Source organism: Periophthalmus magnuspinnatus, chromosome 1 (assembly GCF_009829125.3).
Source record: "Periophthalmus magnuspinnatus isolate fPerMag1 chromosome 1, fPerMag1.2.pri, whole genome shotgun sequence".
NCBI lineage: Eukaryota > Metazoa > Chordata > Actinopteri > Gobiiformes > Gobiidae > Periophthalmus > Periophthalmus magnuspinnatus.
The window spans coordinates 3,635,005-3,646,402 of NC_047126.1; the positions used below are offsets into that span (position 1 = coordinate 3,635,005).

The following is an 11,398-nucleotide window of genomic DNA, read 5'->3' on the forward strand; positions in this document are numbered from 1 at the left end:
CCCAGACACGTCCTCCAGCTCCTCCGGTGGGACCCCAAGGCGTTCCCAGGCCAGCCAAGAGACATCGTCCCTCTGGCATATCCTAGGTCGTCCCTCCCTCCTCCCAGAACGTACTTACTTCATTCTCCAATTTTATTTTCCTAATCGCTGATACGTGGAGGATTCAGCAGCGTCACATTGTCATTTTAGTACAAATGAACAAAAAAATCACTGTTTCGCTCATGTGATCTGCAGCCATCCATGTGAAATGCTGAGTCTTTGTTGTGATGACGTTTATGACGACCTCAGCTCTCACTGGACACTGTAGTTTTCTAACGTGAAAGTCAGCGGATTTCTTTGTTTTATTAAGTCGTTTTAGATGAATATTGCGATTTAAAACGTGCAAATGCTGACATAATCATCCCCGGGTGTCAGAGATTATAACTATATCGCAGACACAAGCACAAAAGCTCTTCTTTAAGGAGTGTTTTCCCATGGGCTGGATCAAAAATGCCAGACCAGAGTGGGAGTGTTACAATCAGGCCTCAGTGGTCAGTGGAATTGGGAGAATGACATAGTCTGCCCACCACTTCCTACTGCTGCGTTCAAGTCCAGCTGTTTGAGGACTGTTTACTTCTTCAGTGCGGCTACTACAGGACACAGCGACGCAGGTGAGTCACAACTATGTACAAACTATAAATAAATGATGTCTGTGTCACGAAATGTGTCAGAATATACTGATCTATCCATAGTATTTGTCAGTTCTCAGCTAATTTCTCATGTTTTATTTCCAGAATGAGTGCTTTTGACCAGCTAACCCCTTTGATTCCACAAGTCCCCGACTACACGCGACAGCCAAAGGCGCTCCTGTCAGCACCTGCCTCTCTCTCGTCTCCTGTCATCAAAAAGACGCCTATCCAAATCCCTTCTTTTGATGAGAGAGGACTCGTCTGCGCCAACGAGCCAAACGCTGACAGGTACATTTTGATTGTAGATTTTTCCAGTTTAAAAGTTATATATTTGCCTTTTTCTGCAATTTTTTGGTGCAGATCTTTTGTGCCAATCAGAGGAAACGCATTTAATCAAGCCCCAAGCAAGTCAAGAAACCGTGAAGGAGGAACGTCAACACCGCAGCGAATTAAACCAAAAACTCGCTCGTTTGTTCGACCCGGCGTCTCTACTTCACCAGCTATAACCCGCTCTGTTTCTTTACCACGATCTGAAACACAGCTTAAAGATCCAGCTCCTTCACTCCACGTGGCAAACATGAGCAGCCTTTTAGTGCCGACACCTCAAGGAACCCAGGAACACAAGCAGCTCATCACCGCAGAACGACACGCGAGTTCTATCTTTATCTCTAACGCAAACACGTCACAGCGGGAGATTCTGGACCAGGACACCTTACTCACTTTTACTCATAAAGATTTCAAAATCGCAAACAGAGCAGGTCAGACGAAAACGTTCCAATCTTCTAATCCTCCAGCCGCATGTCAGAGCTCCTCGGCGTTGCAAGGTAAACTAGACGGCATCAAAATGGGGGCAAAGAGCAAACTTGCGTTGAAAAGTACACAGTCTCCAGTGAGCGCAAAGGCAAACACGAAACAGCAGCAGCGAGATGTGGGTGGAGGGATTAGGTCCACATCTTCTGGGAGTTTACCGCAGCCTACGTTTGATGGCCTGTCACCTCGGCTCAGCCCCGGCCTGCACAGGAGATGCGTTCAGTATCTCCAGAATGCCAGTTTAACGAAACCCAACAAAGAAAAAGGTTGTAAAGTACCACCACCGTCTCCTAAAACGTCTACGGACTCTCGTCAATCCAAAGCATCAGTATGTATGGAGCCTAAAAGGAGCGAAGGCGAGATTTACAAGAGAACTTTCACTTCACGAACCCCTTCCCCCTCCACAAAAGAGTCTGCGCGGTTTACCGGCGATCCGACTCCGACTCCTTCACGTGGCTGTGTGTTTCTGCAGAGATCTGGACTCTCTCAGACGGACACAGCGAGCGCAGTCCATCAGTCAGACACAGTTTCAAAGGATCGCAGCTGTCAGTCAGGATGCATCAAGGCGCACGTGGAAGACCCTGACCAGGCAAAAACATTAAACCAGTTTGACTTTACGTGTTTACCTCAGACACAGACGTCCTACATCCCGGGTTCTGGCTTTGTCAAACTAAAAAAACACTTACCAGAGAGTCATACACGGAACAAAGGCGGGACAGAGGAGAATAACAAAGGCAACGTCTGTTTTTACGGACTTTTAGGAACAGAATCCCAACATAAAACCCAAGCAGCATTTGAATCACGCTGTCAACTGAATAAAACCTGTTCACCCATGAGTTCGGACTTCAGCTTGCGACGACAGGAAGCTACGTCCCTCGGCCTTCCACCAAAACCACAGAACAACACCTCAGTTTATGTGACAAAAGAAGAAAACCCGTACGTCACGATGTACTGCCTCGGTTCAGTGTACGAAGGTGAGTTACTAGAAGTCTTTTTTTTTGTAACATTCGTGGAGGAAGTGGGGAAAAAGGGGAGGGTTGTCACAGAGGAAAGCGGAGGCGACTGAAGCTTATTCTTATCAGCGCAGTGCCAGGCGTGTTCAGGAGAGATGTGACAGCGGAGTGTATCAAAGCGAGGGGTTCACAAACAAGCACAAACAAAGTGTAAAGGAAATAAAGCGGAAGTGGGACGACAAAGCGGCGTTTCGGAAATAAAGTGAGTGATGTAGTTCAAAATGGCTGCTCGTGTACGCTACTTTTTATAGGTTAAGTGACAAAAAAATGAAATCTTGCAAGGTTTTATTTGCTTATTCAAGACTTAAAGACGTTTTGAGTTTCTTAAAGTGTAAAAAACATGTTTCGCAAATGTAATAATACACATTTTCAGTATATAACCCATCACAACTGCTATTTTAAACGTTAAATCTAAACATGCCGACTACGCGTTTCAATCAACGTGAACCAGCAGCTTATGCCACCCAAAGTTACATTTTCTCTAAAAATAGCCCAACAAGTGACAGAACAAGTCCCTTTGAAGCAAACCTACTGCGCATGCGTGCTGCATCTCCCCACTCCCTCTCCTCTTGTCGCCTTGACAACGAGAAAAAAGGAAAAAAAAAAAAAGGAAAGAGGGGCTCGCGGCCAGAGGGGAGAAGAAGAAGAGGAACCATCACATCACATGACCGAGCCTTTTTATTACCTCTATGCTGGTTGTGTTTTGTTCTTTTGGGGCCACGCGCGGTTTTCTGACTGAAGCGGTTCGTGTTGTTGCTTTTGTGCGCGTCGCGGATCGATCGGAGCGGTATTGGTGAGTGTGCGTGTGCGCTTTAGCGGGGAGCAGCTACGAGACAACGCTCCTAAAGATTACACAGCCTGGGTGGAGTGGGACAATGGGGCAGGCGGGCTGGGAAAGGGCTAAACATTTTGCATTTGCCATATTGTCCGCAAAAAGGATAGAAGCGCAAAGACAGAAGGTGACGTTCTTTACGCATTTGGATGATCTGTAACGCACTATAATTAGCTCTCCTGTGTCTTTAGCTGGCCTGTAATTGATGTCTTGCACAGTGTGTCTCATGTAGAAGCGTAAAAGGTGGGATTGTTGAGCACTGGCACAGACTGAGAGCGGGGTAAGAGGTGACCAGGGGCTGGAGTAAGCGGATGTGACAGGCGCTGCTTGGCTGACCTGTGTGATGCTTCATGATGGAGACTCCACAGTGAGGTCCTGGCAGCAGGCTGTGCACCGCCCTGAGCTCCGGATATGCCTCCTCCTGCCTGTTACTCTTCCCATCTGCGTCGGCATTTGGGTTTATGCAGTGATGATAGTATCCAATTAAGATCTGTAACGAGACTAGTGTTTGTTTCAGAAAGACCCATCAGTTATTAGTTATTACATCCAGGGATAACGCTGTGAATGGTTAAAGAAACGCAAGGCAAGGCAGGTTTGTTGAGCATAATTTGCACACCAAAGTAATTCAAAGTGGTTTACGGAATAAGAAAGATGTTAAAATCACAATACAGCAAGTCAAAACATAAATAATCATCAGAAAATCGGTATTAAAAGAGCAACAGAACCGTTTGAGTCTGGATTTAAACATTGTCAAAGTCGAGGCCTGTCTCACATCTTCAGGAAAAATGTTCCAGGTTTTAGCTGCACAAAACTGAAATGTCTTGCCAATAACCCATTTTTAAGTGCAGGCCTACATCATTTGTCAGGACAGGAGATGAGCAAATGTTTCTCTCTTTAGAAACCGTGACCTTATTAGAGAAGCCCCTGAGATTCTCCCTCTCGGATTAGAACTGACACCAAACTCGAGCGGTCCACGTTTTCAGCGATTTGTGTCTTGTCTTTATTTCAGACATGTCCGACATTGTTCCGCCAGAAGTGAGACCCAAACCTGCCGTCCCAGCCAAGCCTCCAAATGTGGGCGCCGCGTCCCCGTCCAGCCCCTTCTCTCCCCCAGTCCCCCCGAGTGTCGTCAGCACGGGGCCTTCAGTTCCTCCTCCCAGTGCTATTCCGGTGCTCATCGCGAGCCACGGACCCAGCCACAGCAACAGCCACAGCGCGTCCCACTCTATAGGGCACGGCTTAGGGCACAGCGTGGGCCATGGAGCAGCTCACCCTCCAGCTCCCAGTGGAGGTCACACCACACACAGCTCCACCGCGGGATCCACTCTGCTCGGCTACATCGGCATCGACACCATCATCGAGCAGATGAGGAAGAAGACCATGAAGACGGGCTTTGACTTTAACATCATGGTTGTGGGTAAGAGTTTGGTGAATCAGTTTGTGGAGTTCAAACTTGACCTCGTTTGTTACATGTTTTCTCCTCGATCGCACAAGGTCACAGCGGACTGGGGAAGTCCACTCTGGTGAACACTCTGTTCAAGTCTCAGGTGAGCAGAAAGAGCGCGGGATGGCCCCGGGACGAGAAGATTCCCAAAACTGTGGAGATCAAATCGGTGTCTCACGGTGAGAGCAGCATGTTTGAAATGACACCACAGAATAACACAGGCTGATTCAGATGAGTAGATATATAAAATTATACACTGGTTGCAGTAATAATAATACTAGACGTCATTAATGGTAGACTGTGCAGCGGAGTGTACGCGCATAGAATCACATGTAAAGTTCCAAATTCTATCTATTATTTCTGTGTTTTTAATAACCAATATTCTAATCTCCAGCGTTAAAAGTGTGGTGCGTGTCTTATATCCGCATTAAAATAAGAAATAAAAGCATATTTCATTCTGTTTTGGCTTTGTATTTTTGTAAAACATTGAAATATTAACGCTTGTCCTGTTCCAGTCATTGAAGAGGGCGGTGTTAAGATGAAGCTGACGGTTGTAGACACTCCGGGCTTTGGAGACCAGATAAATAACGACAACTGGTGCGTTTAGTCAATGTTGAGTTTTGAATGGATGCAGTTTGGTTTCAGTTATATTAAAAACAAATTTAATCTTTTTTTTTGTTGTTGTTTTTGCACAGCTGGGAGCCGATATCGAAGTACATCAATGAGCAGTTTGAGAAGTTTTTAAAGGAGGAAGTGAACATCACGAGAAAGAAGCGTATTCCTGACACTAGAGTGCACTGTTGCATCTACTTTATCTCGCCGACTGGACATTCGTGAGTGGTGAAATACATTTAAATTCATTTTTAGGTTTGCGTATGGCACAGCTGTGACTCCAAATGGCCGTTTTCTCACTTATTTTACACACTTTTCATTCGTCCAGTCTCAGACAACTTGATATCGAGTTCATGAAGCGTCTCAGTCACTCGGTCAACATCATCCCCGTTATTGCAAAGTCCGACACGATGACCACCGAGGAGAGACAGGAGTTCAAACAGAGGGTAAGATCGCATTGGATTTCATTACAACTAACCGTTTGTTTTTTTTTGTGGGTTTTTTTGCCGACTTCCAGTGAGAAAACAAAAAATAATTCCATTCACACGCAGTCAGCCACATACATCCCGGTTCTATGTGCACAGTACGGCTTGGTATTTATTTACAGTTTCCGGAAAAAAAAAAAAAAAAACAATAGATGAGGATGTATATGTGTGAATGAATGAGCTGATCCACTACCCAACAAAATGGAACTGTTGATACCAATAAAGTAATCTTGAACCTTGAACAGAAAAAAATAAAATAAAATAAAAATAAATAAATAAATAAATAAATAAATAAAAATAAAATATAATGATAAAATAAAATAATAATAAAATAAAATAATAATAAAATAAAATAATAAAATAAAAATAATAATAAAATAAAACAAAACAAAACTGTTTAGTTACCTTGAAAGTCCCTGGTCCATATCATTCCAAAAGTATTCATTCATTCATTTATTTGTCTGTTTATTAAAATTTTGTCCATGGTTTATTGAATCCAACTTGGTCAATAAGCGTTCCCACATTTGTTCCCATCCGTCTCCTGTCTTGTGCAAAAAAGCGCAGTTTTTTCCACATTTATGACAGAAATCAATCATCATTAACCCACTTTTCTGAGTCTGACTCTGCTGCTGCTTTCTAGTTTTGATAATGGTAAACAGATCAACAGGGAGGTCCAGAGTATACGCACGCTCACACTTACACAAACAGTTAAACCTGGATGTGAATACTCCTGATATATTCTACAGTTATTGTTCATAAAGTGTAGAATAAACAGATGTGTTTTCTTCTGCAGGTGCGAAAAGAACTGGAAATGGGCGGAATTGAGTTTTACCCCCAGAAAGAGTTTGACGACGACATGGAGGATAAGAGCGACAATGATAAAATTAGAGTAAGACTTTCTTACAGTTGACTTTTTGAACGACACACAGGTTTTTTTTTTCTCATTCTAAAACACGATTATTTATGAATGCTTTGATATTTGTGTAGGAGATGATGCCTTTTGCTGTGGTTGGCAGTGACAAAGAGTATCAGGTCAACGGGAAACGGGTACTGGGCAGAAAGACGGCCTGGGGAATCGTAGAAGGTGAGTTCATCATCATCATCATCAGTGTCACTGTTACATGGACTGCGGGTTAACGATAATATAATGATTGATCGTATTAGTCCAATGAGGTTCATCTGGTCTCATTTGTTTATTTATTTTAATAGATTCTATTTCCAGACCAGGTTTAGTTTGTTTTCATACTGCTTCACTAGCGCTCTTCCTCACACCGGTCACGTCATGCTGCTGCGATGTGTCCTGTCAGCTGATTTAAACAGGTTTTGGCGCTGTCTTCCTACCGGTGGAGGCAGGACGACAGCGCCATCTGCAGTACGACTTTTTCAGGACAGTTTCCCAGGTGTGTGAGAGTAAAAAGGCCCCCCTCGTCCTGGTTTAAAGTCCCGTGGGCGTGTTTACGTATTTCGATTGCCTCCGTAATCCAGCGACGATGGTTGTTGTTCTCTGTCCCAATGATGCTTGCTCCTTGCTCTGAAAAAATAATCTAATAAAAAAAAATAAAAAATAAGAATGATAAATAAATAAATACATAAATAAATACATAAATACATAAATAAATAAAAATAATAAAATAAAATTAAAATAAAAAATACATTTGAATAGAATAGAATAGAATAGAATAAAAATAAAAAATACATTTGAATAGAATAGAATAGAATAAAATAAAAATAAAAAATACATTTGAATAGAATAGAATAAAATAGAATAGAATAAAATAAAATAAAATAAAATAATTGTTGTTTTGCTACAGTTGAAAATCCCAACCACTGTGAGTTTGCACAGCTGAGAGATTTCCTGATCAGGTAAATCAATTCTTTCCTCAACCATTTTATTTTACATTTTTGTTTATTATTGTACAAATGTTTATGTTTTTTTTCCCCTTATTTTTAGGTCACATCTCCAGGATTTAAAAGAGGTCACTCATAATATTCATTACGAAACATACCGAGCCAAAAGACTCAATGAAAACGGAGGCCTGCACCCCATTTCTTCTCATGACACCCAGGAGAGCAACCTGTAGATCAGCGCACGGGACGGATTAAGAATTCATAACCTGCCATAGTCGATGGTATTACAGTTTTAATGCATGAGAAGATCATAAGTAATCAGTACAAATCTGTGTTTAATGAGTTTTTCAAGGGTTTTCTTTTTAATTATTGTCCCTCTGCACCTTAACACACACACACCAGGTTCCCCCCATGTTCAGTCAAAGTGCTGATCTTGTGCCAATTTGCAATGGACTTGTTTATTTTTTTCCTCTTTGACCAACACGACTCCCACAAGCGTCAGACGTGTGCTGCTTTGTGGTCGCATGATGTACAACACGGTACAGTTCAAAGAGAAAAGTTGTGGGGTGATGTATAGATTATTTTATTTATTTAACTTTTTGACAGTTTCATTGTGAAATAGTGTTCTGTCAGTCGAGCAAATACAAGTCATGTGATCCCAAAGATTTGAGACTGTTTTTTTTATTCTTTACAAGGTCCTATGTTACGCAAAAGTGACTCTTGTGAGATTTAAGCCATGTCATAATAATGTTACCGCCTCAAAAACAGACCTGGAGTTGTGTTTTGTTTCATTCACATGTTTTAGTTTTCGATGAGGAAACAAATCAGATCAGCAAATAGCGTAATATGGGCCGTTAAATGCAGCACTCATGTATTTGTGCGTCTGTGAGTCTGTGGAAACTCGACTCACGATATAAACGTTTGTCATCTCATTATTTAACCTGTTACTGTAATACAGACATGTGCCCAGTTGGTTTTGGTTGTAGTGATTTTTTATTTGTGTTTACTGGTCATAAAGTGAAAGAAAAACACTGCTCGTACCCAACATAAATACATTTTGTTTTACATTCTGGTCAAATACAGAGAATTATAAAACACATACACCAGTCAAACGTTTGGACACACCCTCTCATTCTGTGTTTTTTTTATATATTTTATTCTTATGACTTTCTACATTTTAAATACATACAGAAGACGTCAAATATATGAAGTAAAATATGTAGAATTATGTAGTAAAGAAAAGTTAAATAACTATAAATGTTTTTCGACAAAGCAAAGGGTGGGCGAGTCATAATTAACATTCATTCAGCTCTTAATAGTTGCTTTTTCACACATATTAGCATTCTGGTTAGCCCTCTTGTTCTCTTTGTTTCCTTTGTTTCCTTTGGGTCTGAGGATGGAGTTATAGACGGGGGATAGATTATGTCTGAGGCCCCCATTTCCGTTCAAGGAAGGATTGTCTTTCCTAACAAAAACTGCCTCTTTAACTCCTCTCAAACCAGTTATTTTCTCTGGCAAAGATCTGAAAAATGTTAATCTGACCAGAACTGAAGAAGCGGCTTGGATTAACAGTGAAACATCTCCACTCCTACAACTTTCTGTCCAGTTGGCAGATTTTACTTTTGTCTTTTACTATGGATCAGACCTGGACGACTGAGGGATTACACAGACGGTAGAGTTATTTGCTTTTTTCTAACTTCATATATTTGATGTCTTTTGTATGCAAATAAAATGCAGAAAGAAGTACAAATAAACAAACAAACAGGGCTTTGAAACTTGTCGTTATGATGGTGTTTCTCCACGTTACCACTAGATGGCAGCACATTACAATCATACATGAAGCAGCAGACACAGCCCTACAGACCAACAGCCCTACAGTCTAACGGCCCTACAGTCTAACGGCCCTACAGTCTAACGGCCCTACAGTCTAACAGTCCTACAGCCCTACAGTCCAACAGTCCAACAGTCCTACAGTCTAACAGCCCTACAGTTCTACAGTCCAACAGCCCTACAGTCCAACAGTCCTACAGTCTAACAGCCCTACAGTCCTACAGTCCAACAGCCCTACAGTCCAACAGTCCTACAGTCTAACAGCCCTACAGTCCTACAGTCCAACAGCCCTACAGTCCAACAGCCCTACAGTCCTACAGCCCTTCAGTCTAACAGCCCTACAGTCCTACAGCCCTACAGCACAAGAGATAGAGCCCTACAGGATATTATCAGTCATGTCATCTGTTGTTTTTGGTACAGTATGTAAAGGACACAGACGTAGGGCTGAGGAGCCACTGTGTCGATATTTATCCATGTGAGGAAACAAAAGAGTCTCCCTCTGTTAATGCAGTAGTAAAAGTTATTCTCAACACACCTGTTATAAAGGTTTTTTTCCATGTTCTTTTCAAACTGTATTGTTAATTAACTAATTACTCACAATTTAATCAATTTAATCATGTTTTTGTTTTGAGATAAAGGAACAGAAAGTAAGATTTAGATTTTAAATTTCATAAACATGACTTCCATATAGTGAGAAAAACAGGTTCTGGCAGCACAGGTTCAGTTGTAGATTGTTGTTCTTCTTAAAAACAGTAAGAATGCAGGTCACTTTAACTCTGTGCTGAAGTTGTGCCTCTAGGCTTCACCTTTGGGCCATTGCAGTACTTCCCCACACTGCGGCTGACTGCTCCATATTTTCATTAGTTTGTAAACAGTTAGGTATCAATCAATCAATCAAACTTTATTTGTACAGCACTTTACAACAGCAAAAACTGAACCAAAGTGCTTTTCAAGTGCATTAAAATGTAAAAACAACAACGACAACAACAAAAATTCTATATACAAAACAACAAACAATAAAAACAGAGTCTTTAGCTTTGGCTTTAAACAGAGACAAAGTAGTAACTGAGCCTAACTCTAGGGGTAAAGAGTTCCACAGTCTGGGACCAGCCACAGAAAATGAACCCCGCTGTTTCAGGAATGTACTGTGAAGTAGCTTTTTTTTTTTAAGTTAAGATATAATACTTTGAAATTACTGAGCTGATATAATGTTGTTTCCTCATTAAAAACATACTTGGATTTGTGTTCAGTTTTATTCACACACAAATTCTGCATATTTAGGTCAAGTTCTTCTCTCAAACAGAAAAACAGTGTGTTCCACCTCGTGATGTCATCATGTGGTGATGCAGGAAGTGCTCCACTGTGTTTTTAAACTCCACACACCTTCATTTCTAGAATCATTTGGATCATTTTAGCCTTAATAGCTGTTAACTTGAAAATCACCACCTCATGACATCAGAAGGTGGAGCCTGGAGACGTGAGTAAACAGACTAATAATAAAAAGTGTTACTCAAACATGTGTGAATGAAACTAAAGCAACAAATATGCTTTTATTTCAGTCCTGCTGCCATCACGAGATTGGCTTCCAAGTCCAACAGTTTAGTGAATGTCTCTCCCTACTCTTCACCACATGTTCCAGGTTGTTCTTTTTGCTCTGTGTAATAAAGTTTGCATGTGGCAGAATGTGATACTGAAGAATGACACTGTGCCACCATAAAGTGAGTATAATGAGAGATTGGGCAAACAAAATAAAATAAAAACACAAAAAGGTGTAAAAATACTATACTATATACACTAGAAATACTACTATACTATACTAGGCTTTGACTTGATGTCACTACACAAGACATTTTTGT

At 41.3% G+C, this 11,398-nt stretch overlaps 1 protein-coding gene across 1 annotated transcript; it reads left to right on the top strand.

Annotated features, from left to right (window-relative positions):
• The first annotated feature begins 634 nt into the window (after positions 1 to 634).
• septin3 (septin 3) lies at positions 635 to 8,687 on the top strand. The gene is made up of 12 exons (XM_033967571.2): positions 635 to 650; positions 774 to 956; positions 1,029 to 2,452; positions 4,333 to 4,740; positions 4,818 to 4,946; positions 5,283 to 5,364; positions 5,463 to 5,600; positions 5,708 to 5,825; positions 6,658 to 6,753; positions 6,852 to 6,948; positions 7,676 to 7,727; positions 7,816 to 8,687. The coding sequence occupies exons 2-12, from the start codon at positions 775 to 777 to the stop codon at positions 7,943 to 7,945; spliced, it is 2,856 nt and encodes a 951-aa protein (XP_033823462.2). The 5' UTR covers positions 635 to 650; position 774; the 3' UTR covers positions 7,946 to 8,687.
• The last annotated feature ends 2,711 nt before the right edge of the window (positions 8,688 to 11,398 follow it).

What these genes read in the sequence shown, in the direction of transcription:
- septin3 (XM_033967571.2), top strand. Translation starts at nt 775, where the DNA reads ATGAGTGCTTTTGACCAGCTAACCCCTTTGATTCCACAAGTCCCCGAC. An exon ending in ATCTCGCCGACTGGACATTC is followed by an intron (nt 5,601 to 5,707) that starts GTGAGTGGTGAA and finishes TCATTCGTCCAG; the next exon opens with TCTCAGACAACTTGATATCG. An exon ending in CTGAGAGATTTCCTGATCAG is followed by an intron (nt 7,728 to 7,815) that starts GTAAATCAATTC and finishes CCTTATTTTTAG; the next exon opens with GTCACATCTCCAGGATTTAA.